General features: G+C 40.9%; 1 protein-coding gene across 1 annotated transcript in view; it reads right to left on the reverse strand.

Moving 5' to 3' along the window:
• LOC306738112 (neuropilin-1a-like) overlaps positions 1-25964 on the reverse strand; it is a gene marked incomplete at both ends in the record, with an annotated part of 75552 nt that overhangs the window by 21654 nt on the left and 27934 nt on the right. Inside the window, 5 exons of the mRNA XM_079219941.1 lie at positions 438-582; positions 1573-1728; positions 11000-11166; positions 15465-15635; positions 20209-20436. Coding sequence (XP_079076067.1) covers positions 438-582; positions 1573-1728; positions 11000-11166; positions 15465-15635; positions 20209-20436 — 867 coding nt within the window. The remainder of the gene's footprint in view (positions 1-437; positions 583-1572; positions 1729-10999; positions 11167-15464; positions 15636-20208; positions 20437-25964) is intronic.

Here is a 25964-nt window from a genome sequence, read left to right on the forward strand (position 1 = left end):
AAAAGACTGTTTTCACCTTTCAATATTTTGTATATGTTCACGAAACTGTAAGTAAGTTGGAGGTTTAACAAAGTAACTGGGTTTGCAAAAGTTCATTGATCCTTAAAAAAGTTAAGATTCAGGTTAAAGAAAAAGTAAAAAAATAAAACAAAATCGTTATTTATTGTTAAAATGTGGATGTTTCATTAAATCATTTACATTTATTCTTGGTTATTGTTTGTTGGGAAATCACGTGTGTGTGTGTGTGTGTGCGTGCGTGTGTGTGTGTGTGTGTGTGCTCATGCATATGTTTGTTAGATTAGATCATATTTAGATTACATTACACTTAAATGGAATATTCCAGTACTGACAGGAGTTATTTAAAAACATGAATCAAAGCATCGAGCGTCGCCTCATATCACGTGACTTTGTGTACTGGAAGTATTCGGTGTGGCTACCTGACGTCCTGCAGCCGTAGATCTCAAAGCGCATGCAGATGCCTTGCTCCCAGGACATGGGGCGGACCCGGACGTAGCGGGCCAGAGTCTGCTTGGGGAGGACAGAGCGGGCCTCGCCGATCGGGTCGCCGTTCCCCTGAAAGATCTGAGGAGAGCACAGAAAGTACTGAGGATTAATGCTTCTGTTATTTTTCTGCTCTGCTACTTTGTTACTTCTTCTACTGACATCATCGCTGACGCTGCTGGTACTACAACTTAAACTGACACAGCTGTTGTTATCCAATAGTACTAGTACTACTACTACTACTACTTCTACTACTACTACTACTGCCACGAAAATTACTACAACTATTGTTAACTACTATCACCAGCACCACGCTTTTAGTAACACTGCCTCTAACATTATCACTACCACTGTCACTACTATTACTACTTAATTTACTGCCACTATTACTGCTATTACTACTACTACTACTACTGCTTTTTACTACCACTGCCACTACTAACTACTATTGACAATTAAGTAAATGCTACTACTCATGCTATATATACATAACAGCAGCACCTTCTCGGTACAACTGTACTACTACTGCTCATTCTACTTCTAGTACAACTGCTACTAAAGCAACGACCACCAAACCACCTCTGGCCCAAATCTACTGTGGTACTCAAAGTACTTCATGTACTGCATGCATAGCCACATAACATGCGTAACAAAGCGTTTGTCTGTGCCGAATCCGGTTTGACTTGGACTTGTGACCAAAGAAACTCAACTTGAACCTTCAATAAACAACATAGGAGCTGTTTGTACTGGCTGTTCAACATATGTACTTGCACCACGTCAATATGTCCCTTCATGAGACACTCTGGAAGCTATCCATTCATCTCTGCACCGATGCCACCAAGACGACTTTCAGACCAGCGTTTTCTTTCCAAAAGAAATGTATTCTGATGCTGATGAGACTTTCAGTGAACTCGTCTCAGTCGAGGCTCGGATTAGGGATGCTGCCAACTGCTGGCAGCCTGTGAAAAAACATTGATTCAGCCATCCTCCCTTCCCTTTGATTAGAATGCAGAGTCCTTCATTACGCTTCAATATTAGATACAGGTGGGTTGTCGCGACTCGTCGCTATACCTTCTGCTTTGAGCCCTCCTTCACGGTGATCCAGTCCTCTCCGTTGGAGCTCAGGTCCACTTTGTACGATTGGACAAAGTACTGCTTCTTGGTCTCCTTTGAGATCGCTCCCTGCGTCCCGATGGCCGTGACGAATCGGAGAAATCCCAAATCCACCTGGAAACATGGAAGGTAGAAGACACAGGTCAATGGACAGATTCAGACAGGGTTAAAGGATGTACTTCTGTACTTCTGATACTCAGAGTAACTCAACTAACTTGACAAAATCGAAATTATGATTTGATAATATTTTTTTACATATTTAGTAAGCTGTAACACCTGAACACAACATGTTACAAATGAGAGTGCATGAAAAGAAGTTAGCAGGTAAAAAACTATGGATAAACATTTGAAGTATACAGCTAAAAGTAATGTATAAATGGTTGAAGTATATAGCTACACGTTACGTATAAATTATTATATATGGCTAAAATGTAATTAAACATTGAAATATAGCTAAAAGTTTTGTATATTGTAGAAATATATAGATACATGTATAAATGGTTGAAGTATACAGCTAAAATGTATGTTTAAATGCTTGAAGTATAAAAATGAATGTAAAAATGGTTGAAGTTACATATACATGGTTGAAGAATAGCTACAGGTTTTGTATAAAGGGTTGACGTATATAGCTAAAGGTTTTAAATGGTTGAAGTATATAGCTAGAGGTTTTGTGTTAATTGTTGAAATATATATATTTTTAAGTAAGAGCCACGGCATCAGATATAGCACCTTGTGTCACATGACGCATATGGGAAACAAGAGGCTCAGACGTCATTAATTATGCTGTGATCTCTCCATAAGTGAAAAATCAGAGCAGGACGCTAGAGATATAGCTAGCGCCATTTAAGACGACAGCCACAAAACGAAGACCTTCACAGGAACATTATGCAGTCAGTGTTCCCCACTGAACTGGATTAGTGTGATGGGAACCATCATTCATCGGGACTTCGATGTGAACGGGGGAATTGTTTTCTGATTCAAAACTGTCCAGTTAAAAGAGAGAAAACTGTAGAATGACATTCTTTGTGCTATTTATTTTCATTATGTATTATCATTATTCTTATAATCAACACTTCCTCTTCTCCCAGAAATAGATGGTTTGCGATATGTGATCGAGGGCATGTGTTTAATTAGAGCCTGTTGAGTCAATGATACGCCGAGGGTTTGAGCCCCGGGTCGCCGATCCACAAGGATGTCTAGGAGAGTGTGTGAGTGTGTGGGAACCAGCTCAGGATCAATTTTACGGTTGTCCACCCGCATCAGTAATGACTAGTGTGTGACCTGTGGTGTGTGTGTGTGTGTGCATGTGCGTGTATTTGTGTCTAACCCTCTAGGTTAAGTGGTTGTTTCAGACCAACAGATTTTGTGAGAGTAAATAAGGACAAAGTATATATAGCAACTAAACTAAGAAGAAAACGATAAAAGGAGGTTCAGTTAAGGTCAACTGCATGATACATAGTCTTAGTTTATACACTTGAACATGAAGATAGTCAACATTAAATAATGTTACAGTACATTTTAGTAAATAAGTATATTTTTGCAAGAATTAAAATAGTAGCTTTATCATTTTAATATTTTAAACACAGCATTGATATATAAGAAATCACCCTATCATCTGACTTTGGGGAGAACAAACCACAAGCATTCCCCCCCCAAAAAATTAAAAAAACATCAGGGTTAAACGCAACAAACTCTTAGCTAGCTACCACGACAAGCTAGCAGGCTAATGTGACTCCAACAAACTCTTAGCTAGCTAGCGTGACAAGCTAGCCGGCTAGTGTGACTCCAACAAACTCTTAGCTAGCTATTGGACAAGCTAGCCAGCTAATTTGGACACAGAAAACAGCGACTGGTGGTATTTAAACGTCTTGTGCTGATGATTTAGCTCATAATCAAAAATAAAGAAAGACACAAAAGGAACCAGAACAAACTAATGTTTCCCATGCCACCCATCTGGAAACTCAGTTGTTAGTCATTAGCTTGTCCTGTTTTCAATCTGTGAACTAAATCAGTGAAGCCGACACACATAAAGTTCACATGGAGATTGTCAAGAGCATATCGTTTTGCAGGTTTAAGGATTGAAACGTGTTTACATTTTCTTTTTGGTTTTAAGACTGACAAAAGGAGGAAGAAAGTGTAACTCTTTTTGTTAATTGAATAAACTAATGTAAGCCTATATTTCAACCAGCAGTTCAAAGCCATTCTGAAGATGAGTAACTCCAAGTGAAATTACAATGACGTTATCTCATCTCGTGGCAACACTTCCCCCCAGTTTCCTCATGAAATTATGATCTTAGGGCTAAATAACAGATAAAAGAAATGGCTTGATCAGATGGCCGAGGTATTTTTAACTCACTGGAGCAAAAGAAGCGTCCAGAGATAATAAAAAAGATGAATAAAAAGATAGTTATCATCAAAGAGAGCAGTAGTGATAACAGGAAGCCTTACAGTGGTTGTTTTAATTCACATATATTCTGTCCATAAACGCTTAAATATCAAAAAATTAAGAATACTCCGCCAGGACTTAATGCAACTATGCACAGTTATCACATTCAGTTCCAAACTGCATTAAGCCATTAAAGGAAATCCATTTATCTTCATATAACTGTTTGTTGAGTTTGCAAATGATCAGTTGCATACCCAAAAATACACAGCGCTCCAGCATGTAGGATGCATGTGAAATATATGGCGTGTAATTACATTACCAGAGAGCCGCTGTGATACTGTACATGGGAAGGGACCAGAGGCCATTATTTAGCTTCTACCGCTGCAGAAGCAGAAAATAGCCTCCCGTGGGTTTCGTGTAGGCTCCGCGACTGACAGGGAGACCCCTGGGAATCCATGTGTTTCGTGGGATCGCTCGCCCGATGTTCCCAGCCGCCTTTTAATCTAAATTCCCACGAGATCGCGTCCCCCCCCGCACGCACCACGCACTCTATGTAATAAATACACAGTATCGTAAGTTTTGTTGTGAAATGGGACAAACAAGCTACTAGAAGATTTGTGTTTGTTCATTATAACATCAACAAGTGGCTTCTAGTCATTTTAGCTTGTGACCTCTTAAAAATGATGCCATGAGTCACGTGCTGCCATGAGTCACGTCCTTGATGTGGACACGAGTTTTGAGCAGTTTAACCGAAGAGTGATGTTTTTATCTGAGATGGATTTGTTTGAAGGCTTTTGAGAGAAAAGTCAGACAACATAATTTTGTCTAACAGCAATATTTTTCTTTTCTTTCTGAACCCTTATATTTATCTTGGTCCCACAGTTTTGGGCAATGCTTGAAAACACAATAATAATAATAATAATAATAATAATAATAATAATAATAATAATAATAATATTTGTATAGCACTTTTCTGCTTCCAGATTAAAATATTATAAGCCCGCTTAAACCCATTAAACAGGTTTAAGAAAAGGAAATAATCACATAATAAACACTTAAAATGCAAATATCAGAAGTGGTCTCACCAATAAAATGGAATAAAAAAAAGGTGAAAATGCAAATATATCGAAGCGCCAAATAAAAAAAAGTCAAACCAGCCCAATTTAAAGTTGTAGTGGAATAAAAATTAAAGAGCTATTGACTGAGTCCCTCGATGAACATGACAATTGAAATTCTGGTTTAGCTGAGAAAATGACACAAAATACTCTCACACATAAAAAAACAACCTTAAAAAACAACTTTCCCCCTAAACTCTGACTCTGAAAGATGAATTTCTTATACTAACAACTTTTCACAGATGAACAAATGTCCAGGTGTTCACAGACAATGCTCAACATGAAAAAACACCCAGAGTTTGAATAAAGGGTTGAAAACGTTGCCTCAGTTTAAAAAAGACTCAGCAGTAATCCACTGGCCAGCTGTTACAGTTGTTTTCTGCAGCCGTTCTGCAGACTTCCTCTATCAAATGAAGCTAATTGCTCTTCCATCTTCTAATTACTCAACACTTGGCATTGCCTACAATAATGCCACAGAAAAAACAGTCACATTTAGAGCTTTTATTTAATGAAGGGAATAAAATGCAGGACATAATTCAGTCAGGGGTGGTGAAATAAGATTGTACAAAAAAAAAACGTTGCCAATTCCTGCCAAAACAGAACTCTGTTACAGTGATAGTAACAGAAAGAGCCCCAATTACTCAACCCTCATCTGAGGTTTCAGCATTTACTAAAGGAAGTCCTGCACTCTGAGGATGCAACTTTCCACTCTTACACACTTTTTTTAAATGCTCCGGTATGTTTTGGTGCTCACTTAAGAAATAACTTAAAAAACCCAACATATTTTTGCGTTTTTACAGGATTATTTTACCCTAAAACATGTTTGCTGTTTCACTTCATTCATTCGACATGTCATTGTGTTCATGTTCGCTGATTTCTTGTTGGGTTATTTAGTATTTGGCAACAAACCCACTCAGTAAAGAGTGACGCCAACTTAAAACGTTAACGGCACCAAACAATATAACTGAACTTTTCTATTTTTATGTTGCCATTTTTCCTGGCTGAGTGTAAGTAACTATAAAGGAAGATGAAGTCCCGGTTCTTAATCCTATATTTACAGAAACAACCCCCAGTGAGCACAACAAATTAAGGATTAAATATCTTTTTTAATTACTTTTACGCCTTAAAAACTGTTACATTTCATGGCTGAGTTTCAAAATGACACCTTTGGATTATTTAAAAAGTAGGACTTATTGTTCTTTTTGCAGCCTTGAGGTTTTCACCCCGCACCCCAAAAGAAATGCAACAATCTAATTAGACAACCGTGTCTCCTAAAAAATGCATGAAGACACAGCTAATTAAAGATCTAAAAGTTGGAGGAAAATCACATAGCATTGTTTTTGTTTGGGACTTCCACATCGTTATGTGTCTGCTGAGTCACTTTTTAGACGCCCGTAAAACCTCATTAGAAACTTTTTAAACGACTCCTTGGCATTGATGAAAAAGAAGTAACTTCTGTTCTCATTTCTGAAATACTTTCTTTCAGCGGCCTCGAGGTTTCAATCCAGAATGAACATCCGGCTAATTAGATCTCCTTTGTTTCTGGGGCTTTATGCTCTTTCATGAATGACACAATCTTTATTTCATCACCTCTCTTTCTTTTTTTTAGTGTCTCCGCTGAGAAATGTACGATTCGCAAAGATGCTCGACTTTGAAACCAAACTCAGACGAGGCCTCACACGAACGCCTCCACGTCCGTCTGATTTGTGTTATTGACACTTCCTGGGTTTGTAAGTTCACTAAAGCATTCCTCCAGAGGTTTATTTGGGGCTAACGAGACCTATTAATGCTCTCTGGGGCATCTTTTGTCTTTCAGCTCCGGCTACGACAACAAACCCTCTCACACAAGGCCCAAATGTGTTCTCCAGATGCACGCCGCCGAGCTCTTCCTGGTGGCGTCAAACAGATCCTGAAGACAAATGGCAGGGCGTCTATAAATACCTGAAGGCGGGAGGGGAAGGAAGCCTTTCCTGAGCTTACATCATGCCATCCAATTAAGTCAATTCACTTGTAAAGAAGCCGCTACCGGCCATTTTGGAGCCACATTCGTTCAAATGGAGCATTTTTAAAAGACAGTTTTTTTATACCTGCGTATGTTTAAGATGGAGTCGTTCTTCTGTAATTAAATTGTGGAGCCTCCACCATCTTAATGATATATTTTTTTCCCTATATGGTAAGGTTTAACACTTTCCATTTGTCAAAGTTTGCCCTAATTTTTTTTATTAACGGGAGCATGTTAATAGAGATTATAGCACAGCCCAATACCCAAATATTTCAGTCCCCTTGGGATCCATTTAAACTGGAAGGAATCAACCATTGATAGAATGCATTCTCTTTATATCGGCATGCATTCAGACTTTTGCCAATTTATTTTAAAACCTGATATTTTTGAAAAAGATTCAATTGTAGATAGAACATTAGGAATTGACACCAAAGGATCCTTCATCACCGACATCAGCAAACAAAACCATCAGCAAGAAGATTGTCCATAGTGGTTCTTAGTGCTTGTCATCAGGTTCGATTCCCTTGTTTTCCGGCTCAGACTCCAGCTGGGCCTCTGGCAGAGACCAGCACAACATGGCCTCCATGACCACCTGGACTCTGGACTCCAATGGGAGGAGGAGAGCATTGGTTTTCTAAAAGGGACTCTTGCACTCTGAAGCAATACCGCTTTTGTCCACAGGGACCGCCAAACTCAACACAAAACTGAAGCTCCTGCGTAGGAGCTTTAATTTCCATTTCCATTTTATTTTGTAAAACCTTCTACTTTGGAGATTTTGTAGCTGCACACGTAACAATGTCGTATATCACAATATTTTTCTCCAAATACATCTCCATCAACGAGATTTGTGATACATAATCATCAGTAATGTGGATTTAAGGACTACATTACTTAACATTGATCTGATTCAGCCTTCAAAACCAGGATGAGACAAAACTGACGATATCCAAAATCAAAAAATCTAAGAGGATATCTAGTCTCAAATCAAAATATCAATATGATATCAAAGACCTACTTGAGCATTGCGGTTAATTCCTCGTTCAATCTTTAAAACGTGGTTTACAGCTATGGAGACTTTCCGATATCTGCAGTGAATGAGTCATAATATGATTACAGATATATATAACAAAAGCTAAATAATGATCTCACTGTCTGGGTACAGCGTCACCCGGTAAAACAATGCGAATAGTATCCTAAAAATAGCGTCAATAAAATATAAATGCCTCTGAATGAATAATGGAGGTGTTTGCAGCGGAGGAGGCGGTCATGCAAGAATTATCAACGTCATAATTTTCTTCTCAAGCAAGATGAATGGAAAGCCGTGAGGCAAAACCCTGCTGAGCGGAGTTGTCCCCCGCACCGCACTTAATCAAATAAAAATGGAAAAATTCTCATAACAAAAACCACCAGTCATAACTCAAACGCCTCACAGAGTTGTGTGCAAAAGCACCGGGTCTGAGGCTATAAATCACTGTGGCAGGGGGACGGTCTGCTGTTCCTCCAGGAGGGACTGCCGACAAAGCTTTACTTGAACAGCAGAAGAACACACACACACACACACACACACACACACATACATATATATATATAAATCTGTCCACACACACACACCAAACTGGACCCGGTGTAGCTGCTAGCCGCGGGCCTGACGAGAGGGAGCGCGTGACTGAGGAGTCACCGGTGAAAATCTCGTGACCGGTGATCCGAAGGAGGAGCGTCGTCGCCTCCTTCGGTGTCGACAGTCCAACGGGGGGAACGCGTCCGAGCTCGGCACACCGGGTGTTTCGCCTCTGAATATTATTATTTATTTTAGAAATGAGAATGAAATGTGTGCGGCCACTTTACTTTACTTCAAAAGTATTTAAAAGACTTGGTTTGTTTTTATTCCAGGCCTCAAATCAGGAAAAGATTGATCTGCATAGAAGCAGCGTTTGTTCCCAGGTCGGTAGATTAACGAACGCAAAGCGGGACCAGAACACGTCAGTGGTTAATTTATTCAAACAATGTTTGATAGATCGAAGCGTTAAAGTAATATATATATATAGAAGTAAAGGTATTAAAAAGCTTGTCTCAAGCATGAAAAAGTGGTCAAACCAGAATAAAACTGTGTTGATTTACAAGCCAGAATATTGGCCGGGATATTTCAGCTTTCTAAATTAGAGGTATCAAAATGAACCCTATGTAAATATGTTCATATCCATACAATATTAAAGATGGTTTTAACATTTTCACAACTAAAACCCTAAATCTGTCCTTTCTTTGTTTGATTTCACATTTCATGAGGCATTGTTGGTAAATTAAATCCACTATATTACATAAAAAGCTATATATTTGAAGCGTATTTGATCCTCCTCCTCCACCTCCTCTCCACGTAGCGTAAACCCATCAACCTCTATGAACGCTCGGGGCCTCGTATCAGGACGTCCCACAGGGGCCCGGTAGCTAAAAGAAGTCCCCAGACAGACAATAGAGGGCCTCTGCTAATAATCCAGCGCCGACGCCGACTTCCTGTCGTAACCCTCGCAGGAAGGAAGTGAGGGTCTGTTCTTACTGCGAGGGCCATTGTGAGTTTTCCTATATGAGTTCCCGTCCCGGACAATGGGACAGTCCTTACAGGTCCTTCTGTCTCACCTACGGGGTTAGTTTTACTCCGGCTAAAGACCATATTAGGAAAAGCAGATGCGTCTTGTTTACACAATAATAAGTCAGAGAGCCAGCACTGTAGATTTAAGAGGGATCATCCAAACAAATCAGGTTCTGCTTCCTGTTGATTTTATAGCTGAACGTGATGAACGGCACGCTTCTGCATGTTTGTTCATGAACGCAAGGGAAAAAACAACAAAAGATTTTCGACTCATCTTGAAGTTTTTCTTCATTGCTGCCTATAGGCGGCCGTATAAAACATATATTCTGCTGTGCAAAAGCCTGACTTTTTGACATCATATAAAAAGTTGAATGTGATGGAAATGTATATTTTCTGTGTGACTGAATAACAGTAACTGCAATCTCCCACAGGTTTGTTAGCTAAAGCTAAATGAACCTTTTTTACCACAAGCTTTCTCTCTGCCTCTGAAAAAATATTCATGTTAATGAACTGACATCTTTATTCCTCTTCATTCTCAACAACGTGAGTAAATGAGAAAGTGGCTAAATCTACTCATCGAGACTTCATGAGGCTTGGCTGTATTTAAAATAACACCTCATTGTAAACTGTCCAATTAAACTACCACACAATGTCTTACTCACCATTAGGAAAATAAACTCTATTGTTGAATAGAGAAGATTAAAAAAACAAGACAAAAGACCTGAGCGATTCGAAAGCAAATGAATGTAAATGTCACTATTTATATAGTCATAAACCTTACGATAGATGATATAAACTCCCGTTTTTAGGTTTCTCAGCATAGCTACAAATTGCATTGTACCCCCCTGACAATGTTAGAAAAAAGCTGCTCATTTAAAATCTGTCTGCGCTGTAATTTGTAGAACACAAGACATTGTCTTCTTCTCAACCCTGTGCAGCAGTTAGTTTATTAAACTAAATATCCACAAAGACATCAAATACGTTTAAAGAAATTCAACACTGGTCTCTTTTTTTTCAGGCTGCTACATCAACTGTGCTGCAGCGGCCATTTTTAATAAATAATGCACGTCTGCTTTTCTTCTTTCTTTCTCCGTGCAGAGAAAGTGGCACAAATGAGTGAACAATATTCAGACCAGATGTGAGCGAGATCTCAGCGGGACGGTCGGGTTCAAACCGAGGAACGCCGTTCCTCCATGAGCGAGCAAACGCCGGCGATGAGATCAGACTCGTGTGACACAATTTCAGTCACAAGAATTCTTCACAAAGAAAGAAATGAAAAACCCCAAAACGTTACCGACCTGTATCCACTCCCTGACGGTGTCATCGGAGGGCGTCCAGCCGTTCTCCTGGTAGTTGAGCCGCGAGCGTTCGGGGGACCAGTTGGAGTTGTACTGGGACGAGGCGCTGATCTGCTCCGAGGAAATCTCCCCCGACTCCATGCCCAGCGGCTCCATGCAGGCGAAGTCTGGCAAAGACAGAAGAACTCCATTAACAAGAGTTCAACAGTTTTTTTAATCTATTTTATTGCATTTATGTTTTTGTATTGACAGTTATTATGGATTAATTGGCTGAGTACCGTGCTGGTGTTTTTTTATGGCTATTTTATTTTGCTAATTGTTTCTGTCAAGTTTGAATTAAGTGGGGTTTTTTTACGATGAGTTAGCAAATAAATTCCGTTTGGTGAAAGAGAGAAACCTGAATTCAGAAGGTGAACAGTTGTATTTGTTCTGTTTAATAAGGAGAATAGTTGGAAAGGGGCTTTACTCTACATGCAGATATTTGCAGCTGAAAACCCAACGGAAAACTGATAATTTGTCGCCAAAATACATTTTAATCAATTAATTACATTTTAAGGAAAAGCCACGATGGCCTTGCATGATAAAATAATAACAATATATAGATGTAAACAGCTTTAACCTCATGGTTTCAAATCCAATGTGCAGAGCCCAATATAAAGAGTCTATATAACAAAAGAATTGTCCAATTAATTTTGCTAATATTCCCAATGAGAATAACTTTACAGCTAAACTCGCAGCTTTTCTCAAGCCACTACTCTGTCCTGATAATGCAACGCGTCATTGTATTCATAATCCAGTAATGTATTATATGTTCTCTCATGAAGACCATGAATTATGTAAACCGCAAAACATTTAAAAAAGTAGTGAAAAAAAACCCATCAGAGCTGCTGTTCAGCCTGTTCAACAGTCCAAAAGCTAAAAAATAAAATAATATGAAATAGCAAATCTTCACATCAGAAAATATGTTTCATTTCTACTTGATTAAGACGTTGAAGGACTATCCGATCATCCACATTGTGTTTTATTCTGTGTGCACACGCACAATACACAGGAACCCACACGGGCGTGTCCCACCGATGATGTCATCGCGTGGATTTGAGCTCTTAATTTAGAGGACTTTGATTCCTCCGCTCTCAAACCAAAAGACGACGCTCTCCTTCAGAGCATTTGGACCAAACTCAAACCTACATGTCAGAGTCTCTGCGTCCACTCGGTCACAGCAGGGGGGCACGGGGACGGGGAGCCAAAAGGAAACGTGAGTATTTATGTGTGTGTGTGAGTGTGTGTGGGAGGCCTGTCTGGAGACACAAGGTCTGCCAGACGGACACAAACACACTTACCTCATTCCAAGTTCCACAAATAAACTGAGGAGAGAAAGTTTTCTCGCAGCATCACCAAAAGACCGCACCGTCTATATTTGTTATCAGGCCCCGAAATCATCCAAATTCAGAGCTTCCTCCCTTCTCCTGCCAGAAAACACCTCTGAAACTACAGGATATCAGCCAACCGAAGCATCGCTTTACCACTAAGTTATTTCACTTCTCTGTTTTTTGTTGCTCTTATCTTATTTCAATCCATGAGAGAACCTTCATGTCTCCCTCACAGCGGGCATGCGGGACAAGTCCCTCCACCTCTCCATCCCAAAAAGAAAGAAAGGATGTAAAATGACCCCACACCGATCGTAAAGCTGATCAAAGGCCCGGCTGGAGGTCCTTTCTGACAAAGACAACCGTTAATTCACTGCAGGACGTCAAGAGTTTGAACTTCAGACGCTGCAAGATCCTGATGAGTGGAAGTTCCTCCTGAAATCCTCAAGAGGAGGAATTTATATATTTAGCTTTTTACATTAATGTAAAAATCTAACTAAAGAGGATATAAAAGGTTGTTTGTAGCAGTGGTTAGCAGCCTTTTGTGTGTAACCACTGTGTTCGAAATGTGTTTTTACAAGATTTTTTTTCTTCTTTCTTTTACACTATTATAAAGCAACACTATTTTCATAGTATTCAAAGTGGCAACAAACAACTTTTCAACTCCCCCCGAAACGTTTCCAAGTGGGACAAAGCCAAGCGGATCAAATACAACAGAAAGGAGTTCTATGTTCCATGTTTAGATTATGAAAAGGCCAATGAATCAGAGATATTTGTTTCTGGCTTCCAGTGATAGGATTAGGTGTTAAGTTTCTTTTTAGTTGTTGCCAGAAATCAACACAGCTGTTTGTTTCTGACGGTCCACGCTTCCTCAATCCTTCTGGCTGCTAGCGTTAGCATTAGCGTTAGCATTAGCAACACGGCTACCATGTCCAAGAGCAAACAGCGGGAAGAATACACATTTTAACTGGAAAACTCTGATCTCAGTGCTAAAATAAAGTCAGAGTGAAACACCCCAGTGTTCCTGTTACATGCAATCTGCACCTTTCTTTTACCAGGGAGGTCGCAGCCTGGGGGCAGACAGGATTACACACATAGCGCAAGCAGATTGTGTCAAAGGTTCAAGCAAAAAGCTTGTATTTTCTCTCTTCTTTTTAGTATTTTGTTTCATTTGTATGCTTACGACCACTGTTTTCAACCATTTAACCAAGACTTTTAGCCAATGCATCCATTGCTTTGTGCTCGCTGACCTACTTCAGTCCATACGTGCAGTCACTTGTGTGTGGCGAGAAGCTTTAATTCAATCTGCTGAGCTCTGTAGGCAAAGTAATTGAGTGTGTGTGTGTGTGTGTGTGTGTGTGTGTGTGTGTGTTACTTAAACTAAGACAATTAGAGCTTTGTTTAACACCAGTGCTGCTCTCAAACCATTACAGTTAAGACTAGAGGGGCATGCACGTACAGTTCAGCCACATTTTGACAAATATAGACGGCATCCATGCAACTTGTCATTACATGGATCACCATCGACGCCGGCTATCGCACACACACGCACACACACGCCATGCAAACAGCCCAACAACCAACCACATGTTCTGCCCACGGCAAAAAAAAAAAAGAACAAGTCATGTGAATAACTGTGACCCCTCTGGTGAAATATCTTCATGCATGTGTGATTCAGAAAACATCATCATGCATTGTGTTGTGATTGAATGATGTAGCATTAAATATAAAAAAAAACTGCTCCTCACCTAGAATAACGTACAGGACGTAAGACATACCACAGTCAACTGACTTTTAAAGTCGTTAATTATCAATTTGGAGCAGTAAAATGTGGTATTTTCTTCTCCCCAAAGAGCCTGTGTGACCCACCGCGGGACCTTACGTAAACTCACCTCTCTACTCGCACTCACATTCCTAAACCGGGGTCACTGCAGGGGTCGAGGGTCCGACAGAGCAGGAGCCACACGGGCCCCGACATAACTGACTGCTGCAACAAAGAGCTTCTAGAGCCGAGCATGAGAGACTCTTCCTCCCGTGATAACATCCCGATGTGTGAAATCGGCCTAATTCATTGATGGAAGTGGGTCAAAGCTGATGGAAATATAAGCTGTGTTTTTTTTATTTTTTTTTAGCACATTTTAAATTAAAAGTTACAGCTTTGAAATAAGATTAAACTTATTGTGGGGTGAAATTCACGTTCTGAATCCCGGACACCAGATGGGCTCATGTAACGATGATGTCATCAATTACAGGAAGAATATTGACGTGCGATTGATTAGCGTTTTCTTTTTTTCTTCTATATTTTCTTACTTATTGGCACGAGCAGAAATCCGAAACCTCGAGTCATACAGCAAACATGTTTCAACATAGTCGAGAATAGTTCAGAGCCGTGGTCTCCAACCTGAGGTTCAGGACCCCACAAGGGGTCTAAAGATACATTTTGGGTGGTTGTGAGATGGCAAAAGAATGTATGAAATACTATAGAATTATATTTTTTCAGGAGTCTAAACATGTTTATCTAACTGACAAATATAAATAAACTGCAAACAAATGCACTCTCAACCATTGAAACTAAATATATATATGTATAACTAACGTTAGTTGATAACCTTAAAATTACATACGTCTTTATAATCGACTGCTTCCAGTCATTCGGGAGGAATTACTTATTTACTTATTTTTTTATGATCGTAAATGTAACATCTGTGGCTTTTGGACACTTATCTGGACAAAAACGATGTGCAGATGTCACTTTGGAGATTATAACGCTGCCTTTTCATTATCTATTGCCATTTTACGGATGAAAAGATCCATTAAAAAACCCAGAATTGATGTATTATTTATGAAACATTGATGGTGGGACATCACGTCCATTTCTTCCAAGTCACATTCTTTCTTTACCGCATGCTCTAAAACCCTGACGGAGAAATTCTCTGCTGTAACGTGGACGTCAGAGGTCAAAGGTCACATACAGGGCAGCGCCTGTAGCTGAAGGAGATTCAGCTCCTTGCTCAAGGATACTGTTCAAGACTAATGAGACACATCCAAGGAAATGAACCCTGGTCTACCCTCTACATCAGCCCTTCATCACTGCTCACCCTCGTCTTCGTGTCCCAGAGGCAGGATCCTCTCGCGGATGGTGTAGTTGGCGGAGAATCCCTCTCTGGCGATGGCGTTGTCGGTGGTGATGGTCATGGACAGGATGCCGGTGTAGGAGACCACGCGGCCCGGGGACGTCTGGCCACAGTACCGGCCAATGTGGGGACCCACTGAGAGGGGAGGAGGAAGAGAGGAGGATGCAAGTGGACAAGGAGGGAGAAAAAGAGGGAGGAGAAAGGGTGAAATAAGAAAAAGAGAGAGCGTCAGCTGAATCGCTCATCAACTGCAGAGGTTTATTATTCCTTCTGTCCTTTTTCTGTCCTCATATAAAAACTATTTGATTGAAAAGCCGACAAACGCAATGAGCAGCTGATCTCCTGTCAGCTGTAATCGCTCACCTCTGCTGAGCAACGTGACACCTTTCAGGCAGGAATAAAGGTGCGATGGCAGAAACACACAACCTATTGCATTGGCACTTATAATCCCGACGCTATGTATACACTGGATGTATGAAATCACGCACGTGCAGCGAGGAATAGCGCCTTTGTCTCGGTGTTAAACCTGTAGGTTGTTATCATCCTGTTACGCGCTCTCATTTCAATCCAGTGGCCAGAAAAGAAAACAACGACGTTTGTGAACCCAAAATACGTTCATAAATATGAATCGGCCTCGATCGCCTGCTGCAGAAACGCGAAACGCCTCGTTGTTAACGTTGTAAGCGATTAAACAACGTAAATACCGTAAAAAACAAACATCTTTAGGTGTTTTAAGTGTAACAACACAAAGTCAGCAGTTATTTTTGGTTTCATACGGGACGTGAACAGCGGTCTCCTGGGTAAAAGTCCTGTGTTTCTTTCTCTCAGGCAACATTGAATAATGGCTATTTGATATACTACATCACAATTCCCCACACATATTTTCCTGACGACTCACGTTCAAGATTTTGAGTCCAGGTTTGTTAAATTCAGAATCCTCAAAACAAACAAGTATTGCTTCTAAATCCTTTTCTAGGACATTTCTTAAATGGACTGTGTAATTAGGTGCTAATTATAGAGAAGATAAGGATGTGTTTTCACAGAAAGCCTCCATTTAAACCGAAATGAATGTTATTTTTATAATAATAACAAACTGTTATGTTGACAAATCTCACATGAATGCACAGGGGACCTGCTTGCATTAGTCTTTAATACATTTTCCTTAATTGTAAGTGTAGCAAATTAAATTAGCTGTCTCTATTTTCCCTATAAGTACCAAATCATGGTGTTTTCTTTTTTTTCCCCTTCTCCCTTTTTCAGAAAGATAATTGGCTCGGAAAATATGGATCAGTAAAACAAAACGCCACCAAAAATAATCCATCAGCTGCACAATAAAAGACAGTTTTTGACTCATTTCCAAGACGGTTTTGACATCTCCTTTCTTAACATGCATGGCAAATAATGGAAGATAATATCGATACAGATCAAAACAGACAATTATTATAGCTTTAAATGTTGAAATCCTGTTAGTTGTGCAGGGCGAAGATATTCTTTGGACAGAAAATAATCATCTTTCTGTGTCGTCGACTGACCGTTTTCTTTGGAGGAAGAGCTGCTGAGCTCTGTGACTAAAATGCAACGTGAGACGCACGAACCGAGGCGAACCTCCACCGTAGAAACGTAATTTTCTTATTTTCATAAACGCACAGCGACACACCGCCTGCCCACAGTCTGCTGGCCGGTTCCTCCGTGTTCCTTCTTATCTGTGAGAAACAAAGCCAGGCTTGTGGTGCCTCCTGCTTCCTGCAGATACTTTATCTGCAGCCTCTCGAGGACTCCAGGAGGGAACGTTCAGTGCACAGGGAATCATACATGTTGCAAAAAGAATTATACTTTTCGAGCAATTTGAAGCAAAATAAGCAAAATAAGTGAGAACAAAATAACCATCTAAATTTTATAGAAGATCAAACACAATGCAAGCAGTGTTATTATCTAAAGAAACAGCATTGTCACTGATGAAAAGTAATTTTTAATATCATTTAAAAGCCAATGACATTTTTTTTTTATTGCATGTCGAAATATTTGTTTTTAAATATGCAAATATATAAATCTGACACAGCTGAGGCTGAAAAAATCATTCAGGAGTGAAGACGAGGACAGGTTTAGCGAGACGATGAGAGAAATTGTTGTCAATGCAATCAGCTATAAAATGGAAAAATCCTTCAAGGAATATGGCTGCATTTACATTTATCTAGGAAGTGGTCATATCTGAAATAAACAACAGGTGAAGGGAAGATTACATTTCTGGGATTTTAGCAACATAAACAACTCAAACGTATTCTAGAATTCTAAAAGCTTGACAACAGAAAATTCTTTGTGTTTTTGCGGAACTTTAAACCGGCTGAAAGCTCCGGAAAAACCAAACAAGGAAACCAGTTTTTTTGTAAAAGAAACTCCCCAAAAAAAGAAGATGTTTTGAAGAAGTTAAGCTCTGTGTTTAGGATATTTATTCGTTTTCTTCACTTTCCATTGTTATGATTTGTTGTTGTGAACAAATCTGCAAAAAAAAACTATATCAATCAAATTATTTGATTATTTTTCAGAGGAAAAAAGAAAATCTAAAACATATTGAGCCCTGTTGGTCTGATTCAATCCCACAAGAACAAAAAACATCCCTTAGAAGAACATAATTACAGCTCTCAAAGAAAGACAAAAACACAAACAACCACAGCAGTGCATGATGGGAATGTTTGGTGTTCCTGTTAAACACTGCGACGGCGTTTGATGGGATGAAGAATACATCCTGGTCTTCACCCTGCTTTGTTATCCGCGCCGACACACACACTCAGCTAACACGGGAATACGACGCTTTGTGGCACACACACACACACACACACATTGATGCAAACAGACACCTGAATGCACAAACACACACAGAGATCGTTTGACAGGAGAAAAAAAAAAAGCCCTGGCATGCTATGTATGCTGGCAGGGCTTTAAAGTGTGTGTCACTGTCTGTATACCTGTGCCAGTCTTTGTGTTCTCGTGTTCCCATGCCAGTCTCCTCCCTGGCAATATAATCAGGCGACGCTTTGGGCACAGCAGTGAGTATTGTGGGCATCCTGGCAGGCACCGCTCAGGCCCGGTCCGAGGTATGTAGCTCTCAGCGTTATCCGCTCACTGTACGGCTAATTAGACAACAACGGCAGCGAGAGAGAGGAACGAGAACAGAGGGAGGAGCAGGATGCGTCGCCGCCGCTTCGTGTGCGGAGAGCCGATTTCTTTTGGTTCGGTGAGGGAACAATGAGCAAGCTGTGAGGGAGCCTCTGTCAGTACATCCCTCCATGAGTCTCACGTGTGAAAAAGACAGTAGTGCATGAAACATAACATCTGAAACATAATCAGTGTACATGTTCTCCTTTTTTGTGCGCCTCATGGCATTTGCAAGATTGATTGACTGATCAGAGCCGAGGAGCCTCTAACGCCTCACAGAATGAACTTTATTTTGAAAATCGCAACCGTTTAAAGTCGTTGTTGCATCTTTTTGTAAAAGAGGATTTCTCCAAAAGAATAATTATAAAAACATTTTAGGATAACATCCATCCAAAAAGTGCAAATACCTCCTGTTGTTGCTGCACAAAACGTGTTGTGTCCCCAAAAATAAAAACAATTGCAAACCCTCACTTCAGCCCACATCTTCTTCTCGTCTTTTTTTCCCATCTCCGCTTCCCTCTCTCACCTCCATCACTCAAACCGAGCGCTCCCACCTGCAGGGGAGCCATCCATCCTTTGTTCTCCTCCTCCCTCCTCCTCCCCTTCACCTCCTCACGTCTCTGTCTGTTTTCTGTCAACATCTGCAGGGGGAAGCCGTCCTCTCATCCGTCTCTCATCCGTCTCTTCTTCTCCGCTTGCCGCTCCGCAGCGCCGCATATATCCACCCTCTGCTTCTGCATCCCATTATCCCCGCTCTGACACCCCTCACCTGCGGAGAAGACGGTCTCTTTCTTTCTCCCTCGATTCTCTCACCTTCACACTTTCACATCTTATCTCGCTGCTCTATCTTGGAAATGTATCCGGTCTTATTATGTTATGTTCTTGAGCCATAAGAGGGGAAATAGTTCATAAAATATTCTTTTATAGCTTGTTTTGACCTGGTTTTATTTGGTTTTTCACGTCAGCCATTAGAACGTATTTCTTAGACACAGTTTCTGGCTTCAAGAAAAAGGTCTTGGTAGTTCAGGAAATGCTTTTAAAATAAAAGTTTTGTTTCTTTTTCAGTGCCGCTGCCGCAGGACGCGCGTTCCATAATAACCGTCCCACAGATGGACGTTAAAGTCGGTAAAACAAGTGAAACCGTGAACAATTTCATGTCGTGTCGTCACTTATTTTGGTGCAAGTTGACTCCAGCTTTGTTCAAGTCTCCATTTGAGACTTTAAAACAGAAATATAACCTTTTAAAAATCGAGCCTTTTTTTCCCGAAAACGAAAAAGTGGTCATACCCGTACTCAAACAGGTCTAGCTCCTCAACCACAAGGGCTAATTGAATAATTTAAAAAGTGCTATAATACAGTAACCCTTGTGAGATTACGTATATATGGTTTAAATTTTTTTTTTACACAAAATGCATCATATCTCCCCCTCCATACAAGGGCTTATTAATAAGCTTGAGGCCACGTTTCAGCCTCTCAGACTTCCACCAACACATGCTCCATTTCTCTCATTCTCTCTCTCTCTCTCTCTCTCTCTCCCTCTCTCCCTCCCCCTCACCTGCAGGGAAGCCGTCCCAGATCTCCAGCCAGTCGTATCGGCAGAGGGCGCCCGGCGGCGGCGTAGTATCGGGCTCCATGTCGAAGCTGTCGAACTCCACCACGATCTCGGACATCTTGGGGGCGAAGATCATGAAGGTGCAGTCCAGGTTGTTGGGGTACTTCTCGGGGAAGCCCGGTGTCTTGACCACGCCTCGGGGAGCCGTAAAGTTACGGGAACATTCTGGACCTGCGGAGGAGGAAAGAGAGAGAGAGAGAGACGCTGATGAGTTTGTAAAAGGTGTCAAGACGTGTTTGGACAGAGGTTTTTTTGTGCAAAATGAGCCGTTTGTGGTACTGAAGGCCAAGACCCTGGCTTCGTCCATTAATAGCTGCTCCATGCGTCACATCTCTACCTTTACTTTGTAGTCTGTATTGTATATTTTCTACTTTTTTGTTTCCTACTGCAAAAATAAGGACATAGTAGACCAACATACCTTTTAGTTTTTGACCTTTCTGGGTGTCAAAAACTTGAAAATCAAAGAAATTGCACAGTTGTGACGCAGCGGAATAAAGATTACTTTGACCACGACCGCGTGAGTCTTAAAACTAGATTTTCCTCCAAAACAATGATGTCATTTCACGGAAAGCCAATGTTGTTTCACTGCTTTTGAGAAGGACAGTGAAGCGGCTAACTGGCCCCCTCAGATTTCCCGAGCAGTTTAAGATTCATAACAATCATTGCTAGAAGTAAAGAGAACTCAAACGTTTATTTTGTGCAGTTTTACATAGTTATAATGCTTTAAATCATGAAAAAAGTGATTTTGCTAAAATATTATTATTTATTTCACAGGCTTAGATTTGGCGATTTTTCCTGATGGAAGCGACCCATTCGAGGATTGTCTGAAATTGTCTGGCTATCTTTAATATTGTAATTTTGGGAGGAAAAAAAAACACCCCAAAAAAAGCATGATGACCCAAATGTTGTCTTGATGACCCAGTAACAGATCAAATGGCTCGTTATAGCCTGTGTTGTGACGGGGAAGACACACACACAGACACACACACTGAGAGGCTGTTTACAGACAACCAATCATGGTCAACAACCAACAACACCCCACACGCACACACACACACGCACGCACGCACACACACACACACAGATACAACCCTGTTAGCTCATTAGACACATCCAAATGCACACACATGCTAGCCTACATAATCATTCAACCACGACCTCAGAATTTGTATTCATAGTGAAATAAAGAAAATCAGTGCTGTTGTATACTTTGTAATATTATCTAGAAGGCCTATATTTTTTTAACGATGCTCTCTGTCTCTGACTTCTAATAATTCATATATTTTAAGAACACACATCCCTTATGATCCACCGTATGTAACCGTGACTTTGTGCAGAAACACACTGCTCCACTCGCTCATTTACACAAAAGAAAATCCCCCGCAAAACATCGTCTCTGCTGTTATCTCTCGCCCTCGGACGCCGATGTTTCATTCCTCACACTTTTTCATTCATGCATTTTGCACGTAACACCTTCTGGTGATAGAAATCGTCAGCTGTGTCGTGTTTACATATCTGCCTTTTTGTTCATATTCGTCTCACCATTGTTGCGCTTCATCACGGACGAGGAAAATTCCTGCAAAATATCCAACGTTGAACGAGTGAAGACTTTAATTTCAAGGGGTATATATATATATATATATATATATATATATATATATATATATATATACGTATATATATATACGTATATATATATATATATATATATATACGTATATATATATACGTATATATATATATAAATATATATATACCCTCGAAATTAAATGTATATTTCTACATATAACTGACCTCCTTCAAACATCCTTCATGCTTCCTTCATACCTCCGTCATACCTCCTTCATACATCCTTCATACCTCCTTCATACCTCCGTCATACATCCTTCATACCTCCTTCATACCTCCTTCATACATCCTTCATACCTCCTTCATACCTCCTTCATATCTCCTTCATACCTCCTTCATACCTCCTTCATGCCTCCTTCATACCTCCTTCATACCTCCTTCATACATCCTTTATACCTCCTTCATACCTCCTTCATACCTCCTTCATGCCTTCTTCATATCTCCTTCATATCTCCTTCATACCTCCTTCATACCTTCTTCATACCTCCTTCATACATCCGTCATACATCCTTCATACCTCCTTCATACCTCCTTCATACATCCTTCATACCTCCTTCATACCTCCTTCATACCTCCTTCATGCCTTCTTCATATCTCCTTCATACATCCTTCATACCTCCTTCATACCTCCTTCATACCTCCTTCATACATCCTTCATACCTCCTTCATACCTCCTTCATACCTCCTTCATACCTCCTTCATGCCTCCTTTATGCCTCCTTCATACCTCCTTCATGCCTCCTTCATACCTCCGTCATACCTCCTTCATACATCCTTCATACATCCTTCATACCTCCTTCATACCTCCTTCATACATCCTTCATACCTCCTTCATACCTCCTTCATATCTCCTTCATACCTCCTTCATACCTCCTTCATACATCCTTTATACCTCCTTCATACCTCCTTCATACCTCCTTCATACCTCCTTCATGCCTTCTTCATATCTCCTTCATATCTCCTTCATACCTCCTTCATACCTTCTTCATACCTCCTTCATACATCCGTCATACATCCTTCATACCTCCTTCATACCTCCTTCATACATCCTTCATACCTCCTTCATACCTCCTTCATACCTCCTTCATGCCTTCTTCATATCTCCTTCATACCTCCTTCATACCTCCTTCATACCTCCTTCATATCTCCTTCATATCTCCTTCATACCTCCTTCATACCTTCTTCATACCTCCTTCATACATCCGTCATACATCCTTCATACCTCCTTCATACCTCCTTCATACATCCTTCATACCTCCTTCATACCTCCTTCATACCTCCTTCATGCCTTCTTCATATCTCCTTCATACATCCTTCATACCTCCTTCATACCTCCTTCATACCTCCTTCATACATCCTTCATACCTCCTTCATACCTCCTTCATACCTCCTTCATACCTCCTTCATGCCTCCTTTATGCCTCCTTCATACCTCCTTCATGCCTCCTTCATACCTCCGTCATACCTCCTTCATACATCCTTCATACATCCTTCATACCTCCTTCATACCTCCTTCATACATCCTTCATACCTCCTTCATACCTCCTTCATATCTCCTTCATACCTCCTTCATACCTCCTTCATACATCCTTTATACCTCCTTCATACCTCCTTCATACCTCCTTCATACCTCCTTCATGCCTTCTTCATATCTCCTTCATATCTCCTTCATACCTCCTTCATACCTTCTTCATACCTCCTTCATACATCCGTCATACATCCTTCATACCTCCTTCATACCTCCTTCATACATCCTTCATACCTCCTTCATACCTCCTTCATACCTCCTTCATGCCTTCTTCATATCTCCTTCATACATCCTTCATACCTCCTTCATACCTCCTTCATACCTCCTTCATACATCCTTCATACCTCCTTCATACCTCCTTCATACCTCCTTCATACATCCTTCATACCTCCTTCATACCTCCTTCATACCTCCTTCATGCCTTCTTCATATCTCCTTCATACATCCTTCATACCTCCTTCATACCTCCTTCATACCTCCTTCATACCTCCTTCATATCTCCTTTATACCTCCTTCATACCTCCTTCATACATCCTTCATACCTCCTTCATACCTCCTTCATACCTCCTTCATGCCTTCTTCATATCTCCTTCATACATCCTTCATTCCTCCTTCATACCTCCTTCATACATCCTTCATACCTCCTTCATACATCCTTCATACCTCCTTCATACCTCCTTCATACATCCTTCATACCTCCTTCATACCTCCTTCATACCTCCTTCATGCCTTCTTCATATCTCCTTCATACATCCTTCATACCTCCTTCATACCTCCTTCATACCTCCTTCATACATCCTTCATACCTCCTTCATACCTCCTTCATACATCCTTCATACCTCCTTCATACCTCCTTCATACCTCCTTCATACATCCTTCATACCTCCTTCATACATCCTTCATACCTCCTTCATACCTCCTTCATACCTCCTTCATGCCTTCTTCATATCTCCTTCATACATCCTTCATACATCCGTCATACCTCCTTCACACATCCTTCATACCTCCTTCATACCTCCTTCACACATCCTTCATATCTCCTTCATACCTTCTTCATTTCTAATTGGATCGCCTTCTCATTCAAATGAATGTTGTGTTCCTGCCAGCTTTACTTTCTTTGCTCTGTTTACTTTCAATCTGTATGTGACACACAGAGCAACATTTGTTCATTTATTTCCGTGCATAAAGCTGCAACACGCAGTGGGAGGACAGTATTGGGTTGCCATGCGGCTTGTGATGACATACTGTGAAGACTGTTAATGCAGTTTGAGACCCACAGAGAAGCGTTATGCAACAGAGACTTTAGTTTTACTTTTTAATTGCAGTTAGCTGCACGGAAACCCTCATAATTCCCCCTTAAGCGTCACATGCTCCTCTAGATTATAAGATGATGAAAGAAAGCAGAAACATGTGACATGTGACACCGAGTGTCTCCTGATAAAAGTGCAAACGGAGCGGCGGGTCAACGCGGCAGCTGTTGTGTCTTTTTCGTACGCAAGCTGGTCTTCTTCTGTCGATGTGCCGACTCGACGGAGAGTCTGTGCGTCGGCTCGCATCAGTCAACCGGCGGCGGGCGGTTCACACCTCTGAGACACGAGCGAGGTCACGAGACGGGGGACCGATCTCTGAGGGTGGAAGACGACACGAGGGTCAAGCATCCCTTGGAGGCACGAGGTGTGTGTGTGTGTGTGTTGCCAGGCCAGATGTGACCCGCATGTTATCCGAGCGCGCCTGTACACATGGATCCTCACACAGACAGACACACACTCCGGCAGACCCCATGCTGTTGACACAGGTGGTGTCGTTAAAAGGGCGACATGATGAACGATGGGGAAGAGACGAGGCAGGCTTCGATCCCGCTCAGCTGGCACACTTTCCAGTCTGTGTGTGTGTGTGTGTGTCGAATGTGCAGATGGGCTGAGTAAATCTAACAATCCTCATGAGAAATCTCGGCTGCTTGCATGTCTATCAAGGTCAGAAATGAATGTGATTCCAAGGGAATAATTCCCTTGAAAGTTCATGAATAAATAAAATAATATTTGGCCGCGGTTAGCAGAATGCTAAACTACAAAGCGCTGCAGGAACGAGTCCTGAAACCCGGAAATACCTTTCGCAACCTCTGGTTCCCTCGTGTCAAAGTCACGTGTGTTTTTGTGAATGTTCGATGCTTGAGATGACGTCTGCGGTTAAGATTTGATCGCTTTGTTTGTTGTATGAAATACGTCAAAGTAAATACCCACCTTGTGAATTTTGACTCTTTGAAGTGACTTAAAAAAGTGGCAAAAGGAGAATTTAAAACGTCATCACGCCGACTAGTCTCGTTGTGTGGACTCGCGCTCTCGTGAAGTTCCTAATTTTATATTTTTTCTTACTTCCAGGCGGTGGTGACCAATGCTTCTCCTGCAGGCCTTCACTAAAGTGTGTATCTACCTGTGATTGGCTGCTTCATTCAGTGCATGAAGTCATACAAATTAATTATGAAATCATAGCGGCAATAATTTGCTCCTTTGTCTGTTCCTGAGCGGTCCGACAAAATGTTATCTG

Source organism: Taurulus bubalis (assembly GCF_910589615.1).
Source record: "Taurulus bubalis genome assembly, chromosome: 1".
In the NCBI taxonomy this organism is placed as follows: Eukaryota; Metazoa; Chordata; class Actinopteri; order Perciformes; family Cottidae; genus Taurulus; species Taurulus bubalis.